The sequence below is a fragment of the Rhamphochromis sp. 'chilingali' genome (genome assembly GCF_963969265.1).
Source record: "Rhamphochromis sp. 'chilingali' genome assembly, chromosome: 18".
NCBI lineage: Eukaryota > Metazoa > Chordata > Actinopteri > Cichliformes > Cichlidae > Rhamphochromis > Rhamphochromis sp. 'chilingali'.
In genome coordinates, this window is record NC_137945.1 from 12,141,294 (window position 1) to 12,157,063 (window position 15,770).

The 15,770-nt window shown below is 43.2% G+C and overlaps 2 protein-coding genes across 3 annotated transcripts in view; one reads left to right on the forward strand and one right to left on the reverse strand.

The window, feature by feature from the left end:
* The first annotated feature begins 775 nt into the window (after positions 1-775).
* prpf4bb (pre-mRNA processing factor 4Bb) lies at positions 776-10,028 on the forward strand. Of its 2 annotated transcripts, none has more exons than XM_080865788.1 (16): positions 776-923; positions 2,106-2,196; positions 2,470-3,602; positions 3,899-4,072; positions 4,314-4,469; positions 4,811-4,892; positions 4,996-5,197; positions 6,858-6,931; positions 7,083-7,173; positions 7,352-7,499; positions 7,600-7,737; positions 7,845-7,998; positions 8,090-8,204; positions 8,294-8,445; positions 8,574-8,660; positions 8,774-10,028. In XM_080865788.1, exons 1-16 carry the CDS (start codon positions 865-867, stop codon positions 8,975-8,977), a joined length of 3,060 nt encoding a protein of 1,019 aa, XP_080721914.1. In that variant the 5' UTR covers positions 776-864; the 3' UTR covers positions 8,978-10,028. The 2 variants fall into 2 exon arrangements, with proteins under 2 accessions (XP_080721914.1, XP_080721915.1); XM_080865789.1 differs by having other exon boundaries at positions 777-923; positions 2,106-2,181.
* Positions 10,029-11,092: 1,064 nt separating this feature from the next.
* The window catches only part of gli3 (GLI family zinc finger 3), a 98,225-nt gene continuing 93,547 nt past the window's right edge, over positions 11,093-15,770 (reverse strand). The window contains exon 15 of the mRNA XM_080865790.1: positions 11,093-15,408. Coding sequence (XP_080721916.1) covers positions 13,019-15,408 — 2,390 coding nt within the window. The 3' untranslated portion in view covers positions 11,093-13,018. The remainder of the gene's footprint in view (positions 15,409-15,770) is intronic.

The window sequence follows — 15,770 nt, forward strand, 5'->3', positions numbered from 1 at the left end:
AATACGACATAATAATATAACAAGTAAAAAACAAATACTATATTGCATACAGACAAGTGAGCACAAACGTGTGAATAATACAAAATAGCAGATCATTAAAAGCCACATTAAAAACAGTCACACTGGCTAAAAGAGCTATTCTCTCGCTTTAAATATACATACAGGACAACACATACAGTACACAAACAGTAAATATAAATTTAGAGTAACGCACCTTAAAATTTCTGGTTAATCACTTAATATCTTGAATTGCGTATCTCAGAACACTATCTTACTCTGCAATTTTTCCATTTGTACGTTAGCATTTCGACATTTTAAGATAATAACACGAAATTTCAACATTTGCAACTTAAAAACTTTGGTTAATAATTTTACATTTCAAATTGCTTATTACAATTTTTTCACTCAGAAATAATTTGAAATTTCGAGATACTTAGTAGGTGAAAAATTTGACATAATTACCAAAAATTTATAAATATTTTAATTTGGCAGTTGTTCGGGCAGGGGGTGTCTGTGTGTAATGTAAGTGGCTAATCTCCAAAAGTTGATTCTGTTCATCTGGACGTAGCGTTTTGTGGGAGAAACGTTTCGTCACTCATCCAAGTGACTTCTTCGAAGAAGTCACTTACTTAGGTAAACGTTACTTACCTGGATGATTGAGCATGCATCAAGACGTAAGTGGCTAATATGAAAATTTCAAGTTACACAAGCACACACTCTAGTGGACAAAGAACAGACTTCAGTGCACAAATTCTGACTGCGATGCGCCGCCAAAACACCAGAGGAACGTGTCAGTATTTTGATATCATTGTACCCATGTGGAGAAAGTAGCCGAAGAAGAAAAAGCCCCCTCAGCTGAGGAAAATGGCCGACGTTGAGATGGAGATCTCGTCCAGGAGAATGAATAATGGCAACGAGCACGTGTAAGTTATTAAATTACAGATACTTAAAGTTTGTGGCAGTAAGTTATAGGCCTCTTTCAGGTCGAATATGAAGGGAAGTGTTATCATTGCCGGGGCTAACGGAGTAGCAAGTTCACGTTGTTGCCGGGGCATGCTCACGATAGGCTAACGTTCTTGGCTAGCTAGCTAATGTTCTTCAGCGCGGCTAGCACTAAGTTTCGGTGATAGCATGTAGAAGTGTACCTCATCCGCGTTTGTGTGTATTTGCCTCAATAAAGTGTACCTGCTAAGCCACACGCAGTGTAAGGTTTGTACTCGCTCCCAAGCAGCTATCATGTAATGTAAGTTAGCATAGCAAAAATTATTCAGTGGATGTAGCTGCTTAGCACTAACTTTGCTAAAGACGGTTAGCATGTCAGAGCTAATGAGTGAAAATCATCTTGGCGGTCTCGCTCGGAGAAAGAGGGAGCAAGTGAAGGTTACACGGGGATTTACCGAGTGTCACTCTCTCATCAACGAGCGATTCTGATCAGTGTTTCTACAGCTTCATGCTAAACTGACCACGTTATATAATCCCGGTATGCCCGATGTTAAACACCTTACGCTTACCTAAAATGGTACACTTCGGGCGATGATGGGTTAAACTCGGAAATGAATGTTGTGTAAGCTATGAACTGATTTTTAGACTAAATGTTCACAATGACTGCAAGTTACCTCGAGGAAAGAATAGCTATCTTTATGATCTTTTTATGTACATGTATTAAAATTAAAACTACTGATCACGTTGTATGATGTTTGTTACTGTAAATCGTGTTCACTTCATTGTGTATTAAAGAAATAATAATTGGACAGAGTTTCCTATTTTTCCAGATTTAAAGGGGAAAAAATAATAGTGCCACAAGAAGATTTGATGTGTAACTGAAATTTTTAGTTGATTATCATAGTGTTTTATATCCCAGACACTTAAACTTAAGCACCTGTCAGTATTTTGGACAGATGGCAGAACTCTGTGCGTCTCATTTTATGGGATGTTATCAGTTGCATTCAGGGTCAGGCATTGCTATGGTCGTGTGTTCCTACTACCAGTCCAAAAACAATATTTGACACAGTTGTGTCTATTTTTTAGACCTTTGTTTCCTTTTGACTTCAGTCAGCCAAATAATTTAGCACTAAAGCAATTAAATATTTTTTTTTTTGAAACAGGAAGCAAGATCTGGAAAGCCATGAACGAAGTGGAAATGAGGACAGCGGCGACATATCTGAAGAGGAGGAGGAGGAGGTAGGGCTTGACAATGTGAGGACCTCAATGCCATCAAGTGGTGTCATCTCTTTTAACACAAAACTCAGACTATACCAAACTGTGCTACTATAACTTGCTGTAGGATCAACTTTTACCAAAATTTAGTAACACTTTTTGTCTACATCAGTCATTCTGAATACAGTCTAGGTTGGTTAGGTGGTAAAAACTCAAAGAAAACAAGATTATATCTGTTTACACCATAACTAAGAATTACAGAGATCATCTGTCAACTAAATTGATTGTTATCCTGGTATGTTCACATCCTAGGAGGAGGCTGAAACTAATGGCGAGAAGACAGAGGAGGGGTCCAAACATCACAGCAGTAGCGGTAAACACAAGCGGAAAAAACACAAGCATCGCAGTAAGCACAAAAAGCACAAACATGCCTCTGATGAGGACAAGGACCGCAAACGCAAGCATCGTCACAAACATAGGAAACACAAACGCAAAGAGGGCTCCTCTCCCTCTGCCGCTGTCCTCTTTGGCTCCTCTACTCATAGAAAAGCTGAATCTTCTCCTTCTTCTGGAAATCCAAGTCTGGATGACAGGGCCTTGCTGGAGGATTTGGAGAAACAGAGGGCCATGATCAAAGCTGAACTTGACAGCCAGTTGATGGAGGGAAAAGTTCAGTCTGGCATGGGTTTGATCCTTCAGGGGTATAACTCTGGATCTGAAGAGGATGGAGATGCAAGGTTCAGAAATGGAGAACCACGACAAAGGGGCAGCTCAGGTAAACCTATATCACCCAGAGGAAAAAGTGGCAAATCTAGACGGGACTCAACAGAGGGCAGTAAGTCTAGCTCCAAACGCCGTAGTCGGAGTAAGTCTGCAGACAAGCTAGCCAAGGAGTCTAAGCAGGACAAGGTGACCAAAAGCACCAAGGACACAGGTGTAAAAGACAGAGGGCGAGGAAGGAGCAGGTCAAAAGACAGGAAGGGTTCACACAGCACTGATAGGTCCAAGGAGAGAAGGAAGTCCAACTCTCCTTCCAGCTTCAGGGGAGAGCAGAAAGTCGGCCGCACTGATAAACGGTCCTCTCCGCAGCGGGATGACAGACCCAACCAGGAAAGAGTGAGCCGACGGTCCAGATCGCCTGGACGAGAACGGCCAAGTCGCTCAGATGCTGACCGGGACAAACGGCCAGCCAAGTCACCATCCAAGGACACTTCTTTAGGAAAGGAAAACCGCTCCCCTCATAGACGAGGGGCTCACAGCCCTGCAAGGAAACGCAGCGCTTCCCCTCGCCATAGAGATGCCCGCTACCCTTCGGCTAGTGCCTCAGAAAGGATATCAAAACAGAGCCACTCTCCATCCAGAACTAGGTTCTCGCCCCAGAGACGCCGTAGCCGCTCACTAGAGGTCAGGAGGCGAGATGCTGAGAGACAGGAGTCACCACTGAGGTTAGTGCACACCTCTGGCTTTTCCAACGTTTCCCATAATAAGCTGATTGTGACAGATGACAGAATTGTCTTTCAGTTTCAGATGAATAAAAGTGAGTTTGCAAAAATGTAAAATATTTGAGTGTTCATTTATAAAAGCTAAAGATTTATTTATTTATTTTTTTGTAAACTGGAAGATAATGATATATTTAACTTAGTTTAAATGCTGATCCAAAGTTGCGGAGAAAAAAAAGTCTTGAAGGCGCAAAAGTAAAGTTATGACAGATTTTGAAATATTATTTTTTATGTTCTTCCAGGAAGCGCTCTCGGGCAGATGTTGGACCAGGCAGAGACCGATCGCGTGATACCAGTCCGAGATCATCGTCTCGCCGCAGGATGAGTCGCTCGCCTCTAAGACGACGGTCCCCATCGCCACGCCGCCGCTCCCGCTCTTCCCCCCGCAGACGGAGCAGGTCTCCACTGAGACGGAGGTGATGGCCGCTCACTTTTCACTCAACTTGTCTACATGTGACAGAAGACATTATCCCAAGTCACAACAAAGCAGTTCTCAAAAGTCGCTGGAGAACTCTTGTGTTTCTCTAATTAGTTTTTGGTGGTCCAACAGTTGTTTAGATATGAATTCTGTTTATATCCCTGTCTGCTAGTACCTTTCCCCCCTCTTTTCTTTTTGAAGTAAATAATGATTCCTGTCATCACGTCTGTGCCTCACAGGTCTGGGGAGAGAGACCGATATGGTCGACTCCGACAGTATCGACGCTCAATGTCCCGCGATCGGGAAAGAAGACGACGCAACAGAGATGAAGACAAGTTCAAGGGAAGTCTCTCAGAAGGCATGAAAGTCGATCAGGAGTCCTCAGAGGAGGAAGTGTAAGTAAAAGTGATATAAAAACTAAGATCCGATCGGGTTCGCCATACAGAGTTCAAATTTGCTGTGAAACGGTGTGGTACGTCTCTGCAGCCATTCATATCAACTGCTTTTGGTGAATTAATGCTGGCACTAATGAATCAAAACAAAGTTGAGTCCTTAGCATTTGTAGATATTGATTAGAAATAAGACAATTTTTACCATCTCGTCTTTGAGGACGTCCATGATCTGTAGCTGATATCATATCCTGTTTCACATTAATGCATCAGGGCACGATTTGTTGCTTAGTCGTTAACAGGAAAGTGTTTCCTTTGTAATTTTAATTTCTGGCATGTTTTTGCAGTTTGGAGGATTTTGATGGTGAGGAGATAGATGAAGAAGCTCTCATTGAGCAGCGCCGCCAACAGCGCATGGCCATCGTCCAGGTCTGTTTATACCCACGCTAATTCATGTCTGGAATTTTTGTAACTTCTATAAGTGGATTTGATGAGTGACCTTCTTACATCAGCTGTTCTTTCCACTTTACAGAAGTACAAAATCGTGAACGAGGACACCAATCAGACGTCAGAGCCCAGCAGCCCCCAGAGCAGCACGCGTAGCCGTTCGCCCTCACCCGATGACATCTTGGAGCGAGTAGCCGCAGACGTGAAGGAGTACGAGCGCGAGAACGTTAACACCTTCGAGGCCAGCATCAAAGCCAAGCACAACCTCATCGCCCAGGAGAAAGATGGTAATGTTCCAATCAGAATGATGACTGTTAGCATACAAGGCCAACTGAATGAACCACACTGTCAGCTGTGAGCATCCTGGTTGGCTGCAAATTCAGGGGATCTCTTTAAAATAGTCTAATGGATTATAGGAGGATGCAGATATGTTCTTTTCCTTCTCCTTGTTAGCATGGAGAAGGACTTGAATCTCTTAAAGACTCTTGTATGTTACCCTATTACCTGCTTGTCACAATAAGAGCAAGCAGAAGCCTTTGAGAGGTTTTTTTTTTTAATTGTTATTAGTATTTTATTTATGTTTTTTAGCTGAAATGTTATTTCCAGAACTACTGCAGAGGTTGAAATCTACTTTTTCGCACCTGACACTGGCAGGTGTTTTGGCTGATCTGAGCATAAGTGGACAGCTTAAGCACAGAAGTGAATGCATTCAGGACACAGTAATGTCTGATTGCTTGAACTGCAGGAGGTCTGGGTGTGTTAGAGCCACTTGTTTTTAGCAGCGTGTTCTTTGATGTGTCCTTGGCCATACTACATCACTGCATACTGACCTGACATCCTACAAAGTATACTCTCTTCCTTTATGTGCTCCTGAATTTTATTATAAAGTTAAACAGGCAGAATGAATGAATTAAAAGTGGGAGACCCCATCTGTATTGTTTTGATTCTGCCATAGCTAACATATGAAATGCATTGCATTTCCCACCAGTTTAAATCAACGCATTTGGTCTTTGCGACTGTTTGTTTTTTGTTTTGCATATGAAGCGGAAGAATCCAAATTTAAATACCAGTGACCGCTGAAAACACATAACAAACACAGAGCTCGTTTAAAATGGTCAGTTTTAGGCCAAATACAAACGTGCCTTCATGTGTTATCTTAGCAAAAAGGAGACAGCTTGACCCAGGTAACGACAGACTGTTCTGCGCTGTCCTTCCTTTACTTCCACCCCTCACTTAAGCCTTTGAAATTTTTCTGAGAAGAGATTTGAGTCGCTGCCTGTGCCCACTTGATCACTGAAGAGCACAGTCTTCTGTGAGCATGGCGGAGAGATGAAACCTAACAGTTAAAAGCTCCTTCTGTCAGAGATGGCAATCTTTTGGACAGCCTGTTCCCAGTTTTCTGGCTGTGATTTTTGTTGAAAGCAAAATGGCACTTTTCAGTTTTTTGTTTTTTTTTCTTTCTTTCTTTCGGTTTTGTCACGGTCCCTTCAGCAGAAATGAATCAAATCAAGTTTATAAACGTGAAATGTGATTAAAAAGCGTTTTTACATTACTTGAAATTGGAGCTAGGACGCTGCGTTAATATTGCTTCCCTGCAGTTTGGAACAATTTGGTATTTTCATTTTAACACAGGGGCATGTTAAAAAACGTCCAGTACAGGAAGTACACATGTCTAAAAGGGTATTTGGTGGCTCGTTTGTGTGAGAAATGCAGCGTTTTGTGATGCAGGGATTTTAATTTTGTTTCTTTCTGTCATGTGTTCATTCAGTTGCTGGCTTGTAATCCAAAGCCTGGTGTCTCTGCCACCTGCAGCATGTTTTGATCTCTGCAGAGTATGTGAATCAAACACAAGTTCCAGATATACTGTTTTTTACAACATGCTGAATGAGCAGAAACTCATCTTTTGCTGGTATAATTTGTTGTTGTTGTTGTTGTTGTGTGTCTCAGGATCTAACCCGAAGAAGCCTTCAGCTCCAGACATGTTTACCGAGTCAGATGACATGTTTGCTGCAGACTTTGACGTAAGTATTTAAATACTGAGCTCAGTAGGGCATCTTAAAATCTTCACTTATTTTTAATTTGTGTCTTTGTGTCGTTCTTCAGAAGAGTGTAAATTATTGAGGCACACCAGTGAATTACTGACCTCTGTTTTTTTTCATGCTGTTTCTGCAGAGTGCCAGGATGAGAGCAGCAGGTGTAGGAAAGGACTTCAAGGAGAACCCCAACCTCAGGGACAACTGGACTGATGCTGAGGGTTACTACCGTAAGTGTTTCCTTTCTGTTAACTGTAGGTTAAGGTGACATTTTATGCTTGTTTAATGTCACCAGGAATGAAGGTTGTAGCCTGTTTGCGTTCGTCGCACATCAAAGTTTGTTTTTAAGTGCAACGAGAGACTTCGTCTCAGTCATTTTACACATTTGTAAATTGTGTTGTTGTTTAGGAGTGAACATCGGGGAGACGCTGGACAAACGTTACGACGTGTATGGCTACACTGGACAAGGTGTGTTCAGCAATGTGATCAGAGCCAGAGACACTGCCAGAGCCGGCCAGGAGGTGGCAATCAAGATCATCCGAAACAACGAGCTCATGTGAGTCTTCCCATGAATGCCAGCATTTCATATGTGAAAGTTATTGATCTGTTTAAATACCGTAATGGCTTCACTCCTGACAAGATGTATGTTTGAACAGGCACAAGACCGGATTAAAAGAGCTGGAATTCCTCAAGAAGCTGAATGACGCTGATCCCGATGACAAGTTCCACTGCCTGCGCCTTTTCAGGCACTTTTACCACAAGCAGCATCTTTGTTTGGTGTTTGAGCCTCTAAGGTACTCAGAGAGAGGACATCACATTCATTTTCATCATATTTTGAAAGGTGTGCTTTTCATCAATTACCTCAGCATAATTCATGAGTTTGTAAATTTTTCATTTGTAGCATGAATTTGCGAGAGGTGCTGAAGAAGTACGGTAAAGATGTTGGGCTTCACATCAAAGCTGTGCGTTCCTACAGCCAGCAGCTCTTCTTGGCTCTCAAGCTGCTCAAACGATGCAACATCCTCCACGCCGACATCAAGCCAGATAATATCCTGGTATGACTCAAATGCTCAGTCATCTTAAATCGGCTCACAGAATGACCAAAGTAGTTGTGCCACGTGTGATTTCTATTCATGTCTTTAAAAGGTGAACGAGTCAAAGACCATCCTGAAGCTGTGTGACTTTGGTTCGGCGTCACATGTTGCTGACAATGACATCACACCATATCTGGTCAGCAGATTTTACAGGGCTCCAGAAATTAGTAAGTACCACTATTTATTCTTTTCTTTAAATATTCACCATTAATCAGCTCGTTTTAAATTTGAAGTTTGCTCATAATTTCTTCCTCAGTCATAGGAAAGCCGTACGACTATGGCATCGACATGTGGTCCGTCGGCTGCACTCTGTACGAGCTTTACACAGGCAAAATCCTGCTTCCTGGATCTTCCAACAATCACATGCTCAAGCTGGCTATGGACCTCAAGGGCAAGATGCCCAACAAGGTGAAATTGCATCATATAATTTCAGTTCCTTTAGTGATTGTTTCCCCTTTTCTAGATGAAGGGAGATGTGTTGCTCTACTGTGCACTGTTCAAGAAGACTGATGCAATGTTTTGGATTCTTTCCACAGATGATCCGTAAAGGATTGTTCAAAGACCAGCACTTCGATCAGAATTTGAACTTCTTGTACATTGAAGTAGACAAAGTGACTGAAAGGGTAAGGTGTTCTTTCTTGCCTCTAAACCATTCTTTTTCTTTTTTTTTTTACATGTCCCTCTATTTTAATAGCAGTTTTAAAAGTTTTATATTTTTGTTGCTCAACGCCTTTAGGAGAAGGTGACAGTGATGAGCACCATCAACCCCACCAAAGACCTGCTGGCAGACATGATAGGAGGCCAGCGGCTGCCTGAGGACCAGAGGAAGAAGGTAATGCAGCTGAAGGACCTGCTGGATGGAACGCTGATGCTGGACCCAGCCAAGCGCATCAGTATCAACCAGGCTCTGCAGCACCCCTTTATCCAGGAGAAGATCTGAAACGCTGAACACCATACACTCCCAGAGCAACACAGACAGAGCCAACCACTAAACCTGCTCTGACGAGAACTCTGCAGTGAGGCAGACAACTCACAGACTGTTCAGAATGTCATGGATTTTTTTTTTTTTTTCGTCCTCAGCTTCATTTTGTTTATGGATGCATAATTGTGTTTTATTGTAAATAGATCATTGAAATGGTAGCCATTCTTGAAAACATAGGTTTGTTTTTTTTTCTTCAATTGTCACTGTAAACTTTTCCCTGATATCCAATGAGTTACAGTTTCTTTTTTTAATTTAACTGGCATCGGAGAAACAGATGTTTAAAAGAAAAATATGATTCCTGTAAATACTGTGTATGTCTATTGCATTAACAATCTCGAGCAGCAGACAGTTGAATTTTGTCGTAGTTGCAGACGTCCTAACATAAACACACCTTTCCTCTTTTATAACCACATTGCTCATTGTGGGGCGATGCATGCTTTTGAATGTGCACCCTTTGTGCTATAGATTTGCGTGGTGCAGGCCTGTAAAAATGCTCTGTATGTGCATCAGTGTCCCACATGTGACGACGACAACCTCCCCGCTCCACCACTAACCAGTCCTCGGGTCTCGAGGTCTGAGCTGAAGGAATAGATGCATATTATGGACTCCTTACAAAAAGTTTTTGTTTTGTTTTTTCTTAATTTTTAAAGCAGGTAGTCATTGTTTTCTGTTGCCGGTCGATTCCATTTTTAACCTTCCTCTCCCTCCAGCACTCTGGCTAGGTCGTGGCTCTTAAGGCTCTCACATTCAAGTGCCTCCTGTACGAGCCTAGTGTGTTAAAACACCAAACAATGCTGGCCGATTGAAGCCAACCCCACCTCTCTTCCACTGTTGTATATAGTCCATAGTTACTGTCATTTCATGTATGATTTGTTTTGTTTTAAGTAAGTGGTTAAAAAAAAAAAAAATCTTGTGATTTCAATAAAGAATAGTTGTGGAAACGCTGCTGAAAGAGCACCTTCAGTATAAGAAGTTTTTAGTAATAAAATGTTTCCTATTGTATACCAAACACCCTTTCTTCATTTGAATGTGATGTAGCACTGTTCAGCTTGTTTATCCATAATTTTAATGGCTTTTCTGGTGTAGAGATGCATGAACAGAATTGAGAATGGAGAGGGGGGGGGTGTCTTACTTCACAGGATCCTCCGTCTCCGCTAAGTGAACTCTTAAGGATGCAAAGGGGGTGTTGGAAAAGGTGGCAAGCTTCCTTTTTTTTTTTTTTTTTTGAGAGGGAAGGAAAAAATTGTTGAGACAGCCGCAGCCTCTGAGCATCAAAAGTAAAAGCGCTCCATCTTGTATCCCATTGGAACAATTTAAAGGTCTCTTGCTCTCCCTCTCCGCAGTCTAACCGTAGCCTTCGTTCTCGTTGTATGATTGCACTTGTGTCGAGCTCCTTAAAAGCATAATGGGAGTCTCGCTTAGAAAAGACTCCGATTTTTTTTTTTCTCGCTCTGGAAAGTCAGGCGGGGAGAGAGGGGGGGGGGGGTGGAAGTGATGCAAGATCTCACTGTGCTCACACTAAAAGGACTTCTGATTGGAGCTGATGGGCTGTCAGCTTTAAGGGGCCTGTAAATAGACGTGGGCTATAGACCTGCTGGCTTTAATCTCAACATAGATGAGGACGTGACTGCTTTTAATGTGAATATGTAACCAAACATGTAATTTATATCCATCAACTTCATGAGCTCCAACCTTACAGTGTAGTCTCTGTTGATGATCAAAAGAGGGCATCAGGAACACTCGCGCTTCTCTGAATGAATTTACTCATGTTGGAACATTGTGTTTACTTTTAATGGCAGAATATTTCCACACAGTAGTCTGAAGTAGCATCAGACTATTTTATTTTGTATCTTGCAGTCTTTTTCTTCTTTTTTTTTTAAATAAACTTGCACAATATTGTTCCTTTTAGTGACTTTGATTTATAGTAAATTGAGGTGGATGTGTGCAGAGTTGCTGAAGTAGCTCGGTTTCTTATCTTGGGTTTGTGTCTTTATGAAAACAGGCACAGAGTTCAAAGCAATATGTTTCATATAATATCAAAACCGCAGTATAAAGAAGGGAAGACACTTAAAATATAATTTCCATTTTTATTAAAACCATACAAACATTTGTAGTCAGTTATAAAAGAGCAAAGTGGCTCTTCTGGCGGAGGGGCAGCGCTGGGCACTTGAAGCTCCGCTCTGAGCCAGATCTGCCTGGCCTCTGCCCAGGGCCTGGGAATCCCTGCTATCAAAGTCAGTTCTGTATTGGCCCAGGATATCCCCTGCCCTAGTTCCTCTGCTAAAACTACAGCATGAGTAATGTATTTACAATATATATATATATATATATATATATATATATATATATATATATATATATAATATAAAAGCACAATAAATGTGAAAACAACAACGGAAAAAAAAAAGAAAAGTAGAATGCATTTCGCAAATCTCAACTTTTCTGATATCCAGACTTTTCTTATATAAATGTTCTGTGATTTTTCTCTTTTTTTCAGACCCCACAAGACACTTTACATGTTTACTTTTTATTCTTTTCATAATTCACAATGGAAGATTGGCAGTGATCTCTTTCTTTTCTGACAGGCAGATACATATAAGGCACATACCTCTGAAATTTCCTTCTTTCAAAGGGAAATGATTTCTACTTCTTTGAAAAAATGAAGAAGAAAAAAAAAACACACAACAAAACCAAAGAAAGTAAACACCATCAATGCACAGCTACAAAAATGACCAAAAAAGTACCAAAAAACAATAAAACAGTTTGTACCTCACCGCTTTGATGCAGAGTAAAAGGTAAACTACTCGATATTCTGTGTGCAGTCACACAAGACTGCAAGGCAATACTAACACTGTTGACAAAGTCACTGCAATACTTAATGGCAGTACACATTCTGAATTTAAGAGCTTTGGAGAGAACGATACGCATGATTTCCTATAAAACAAAACACGTCACTGTACAGCACTTTTCATTGGGAGCGGAAAACGCTGTGTGCTGTGGACCGCCATCAGTTATTAAGACAATTCAAAACCATAGAAAGTACTCAAATCAATCCATGTAAGCATCTTTCGTTTTTTGTTATTTCTTTTGTTTTTCTTTAAAAAAAAGCACCAAATCAAGGAGAGAAAGTCCATTTACACATCAGCTTCGAACAACCGTGCAATCCAACGTCAACAAAACAAACAGAATATAAAAACAGTTATATACACTTGTGAGTACCTTACCAGACTAACAAAATCAAGCCATTTAGATATTAAGTAGACAACAATCTACGGCGCCTTGAAGACTCGGATGTGTGGTCCGCGTTTTGGACTCGATACCGTGTCGAGGAAAAACACCACTTGGCAAAACTTGGTAGAAGCACTGAAACATTTACAGCTTCGCAAAAGGAACGTACAAACAAAAACGTAACAACAAATGTAAATATACCACTTGTTAAAACCTATGATATATAAAGTTGCTTTCGGGGCCTGTTGAATTCATGACCCGTGTCTCACTTCCTATGATGACAATGGATTCATCTGCTTTGTACCAGTGGGAGCGGTGCACGACTGATACGTGGGCACGTGGGCTAGTCTATGCACTCGTATAGACAGTGTTAAATGTTTCACTTGAGTACATGCATTTATTTTATTTATTTTTTTACCGACAGGGCGTACAGCAAAAACAGTAACAATACACAGAATACTGATTCAAGGGCGTGAGCTTTTGCTCACCATCACGTAGTTTTACAAAGAGAAGGGCTTCCAAAAATAGCCTTCATTCCAGAAAAGGAATATAACTATTTATTTATACACAATTTTTGACACATCCCGTTTCTTTGTAGGATGACATTTTTACAAAATAAAAAAGCAAGGGCTTGGCAACTGCCTGTTTCAGAACACTTCTAAGTACATAAAGTTCTCATAATTACCGCTTTTAACTTTGTCTTCACATACACCAGAGTTTTTCCTCTTCCTTTTCCTTTATTTTTCTACGGGAGGAGAAAGCAGAGAGCAGCTACTGTATTATAGCCAAGAACTTGCTCTCCTCAGCAAGGGTGGTGAGGAGAGAGCTCATATCTCCGATGGCCATGTTGTTTAGGCCAGGGACCACACTGTGGAAGGCAGCAGATGCCCGAGGGGTGGTGAGGCGTGAGGAGGTCCTGGACAGACCCTGGAAGACGGAGGGACTCAACGCTCCTGAGACCAAGCTGCCCTGGTCATAGCCATCCTCCAGCATGGCACCGAAGTCCAGACTTACCCCTTCATCTAATACACCGGGAACACTACCGTCCACTGTGCTGGTCACCTGATCTGCACCAGGGGAGAGAAGAGCAACCGAAACCCCGTTGCCGCTTCCACCACCTTGTCCCTCAGATGCAGCTATGGAGTCCAACAAGCACTGATCTTCCAGAACATGGAATGTGGAGGTCTTATGATCTGCTGGTTCGTAAGAGGGGCAGTCAACAAAGCCCTGCTCTAAGTATCCATGATCCTGGGACTCCAGCTTCAGCCCAGAAACTTGATTCGCAAGGGAGCAGCTCTCGCCACTCCTCTGCAGTTGTGCTTGTTGAGTGACGCAAGATTCGTTTTCATTGGTGCTCCCGGGACTGAGGTATTGCTGGGTTCTGCCCAAGTTCCTGTTGATTGGTGGATGAGGAACATGTACCGGGCGATTGTGATGAAGAGCAGACCCCTGGGAGAGGCTGGGGAGGTAATCCATGGAGGCTCTGCTAAGGATTAGGTTGTTTCCTACCTGGCAAGAGCTGCTGTTGTGCTTCTGATGGAAGTGGCTCTGTTTTTGAAATCCGTTGGAGGCCTGCTCTCTGAAGCCCTGGGGAAAAGGTCCATTGCTGATCTGTGTAAAATTAGACCTATTAAAGTTGTTTGTAGAGTTTTGACCAGTACCTCTCATTTCCAAGCAGGAGTTAGGTGATGTCTCTAGCTTCACTCCAGGGTTTACGCAGCAAGCACTTTGAGACTGATTAGCTTGGGCGCAACTGTTCTGGAAATCAACGGGTACTTGCTGCTGAATAACCATGTTTCCAAACCTGCCAAAAGGTGCAGACACAGGCCCGTGTTCTGTGCTAGGCCACCTTCTACACTGCGAATGGTGGTTTTGATCCCTTGGAGGACACTTGTCAGCACTCCCAGAGCTCACTTCATTCCATTGGATGGGAAGTTTACTGGGGCTCTTCCTCTCTCGTAACTGTTGCTGCTGCTGCTGAAGACTATGGGACCCAGGGAAGGCCGTATTTGACCCCGGAGTTTGGATCTGGTCTATCTCCTCCATAGATAGGTGGGAGGTGTCCCTTTGGCTAGAAGCTATTTGGTCCTCATTGTGCATGTGGGAGCCATTGTCCAACTGAACTTGGGAGTGGAGATACTGCACCAGATCATCTGGTAATATATCCTCATCCCCAAGCAACAGCTCAGCCTCCCCATTGTCCTCCATTGCCAGAGCTTCTAAGGCCGCTTGTTCCGCAATGCTAGGGGTGTATGGTGAGTGCTGCAGGCCTCTGTGCAGGTTGCCTTCTGAGCGCGTGTAGTTCTGTAGGTTCAAATTTCGAGACTCAGGCGTACAGTGCAGAGCAAGAGGCGGAAGAGGGTGGAGGTTATTAAGGCTGCTGAAGCGCTGCACCGGAGGGAAACTACAAGTTTCAGGAGCCTGCGTCCGCACTGGGTCGCTAGCCCTCCGGTTTCCACTCAGTGGTCCCTCACCAGGGTAGAAGACCCTCCTCCTATTACCTGCATGTCCCGTGTAGCCATTGCTGTACCCACTGGTGGCGTCACTGCAGCGAGGTGGCCTGACTAGAGGTGGCAAACAGTGGTTGCTACCACCCTCATCCATCATGGCCATGCGGGTCTTCAAGCTCATGCGCTCCATGTTGGGTAGAGGCGTAGGAGGCGGGCCACCTGTTGCTGCTGCATACTTGGCTTTAAGGTGATAGTGCTGGGCTGGGGTTAAATTGAGCATCCCTCGTGATCCCCCTCCTCCTCCCCCAATGCCTACTACTCCCCCACCTCCACAGCCCCCAACTGAGAACACCCCTCCACCCCCTCCTCCCACCCCACCTCCATACTGGCTAGCTTCACTGGACCGACGGGAGGCATCGGTGGAGATGGGGTCGTAAGAGTCGGTGGAACTGAGGTTGTGGTGGCGGCGGTGGTGGGCGGCTGCTGCCGTGCCCTCGCTCTGGGAAGCCTGGCTAGAGCGACGGCTGGAGAAGCAGGGGGAGATGCCGGAGGAGCGCCGGCTGCTGCTCAGGTAGGCTGAACTGGTGGTGCTGCCGCTGCTGTCACGCCGGTCTCTGAGCAAGTTGAGCACTGTTAGCTCTGTGCTGCCCAGCTCAGCATGAGCAGGTGGCTGAGGGGCAGACACCCCCCACTGCCTGCCCAGACAGGTTCCTGGGGAGACACGCAGACAAAGAGATGGGAATGAGAAAAGTTTGGACACGATAAAGAGAAACGAGGGGAGGGGGGGAAAAAGTGTGGTGAAAACGGGATATTAGTCAAAGATGATGAGAAGAAGCCAAATAAGTTAAGTGTAAGTGTGGAGAGATCTTTCAAACAGATGTTACCACAGACAACTGGCAGCAGTTGGGCCATGAAACATCACATTACATGCTATTCTCTCCGATATGATTTACAGCTTGATATGGTCTTGATACCATTTTCCAGCAGAACAGTAAATTTTAAGCATTTGTTTTGCCTGAATCCTTCAGCCAGAAGATGAAATTCAGGATAATTTATCTCTGTGATTTGTGTGC

Coding starts and splice junctions, on each gene's coding strand:
- prpf4bb (XM_080865788.1), top strand. CDS start 865: ATGGCCGACGTTGAGATGGAGATCTCGTCCAGGAGAATGAATAATGGC. Junction 7,500..7,599: donor ATCCGAAACAACGAGCTCAT/GTGAGTCTTCCC, acceptor ATGTTTGAACAG/GCACAAGACCGGATTAAAAG. Junction 8,205..8,293: donor TTACAGGGCTCCAGAAATTA/GTAAGTACCACT, acceptor TTTCTTCCTCAG/TCATAGGAAAGCCGTACGAC.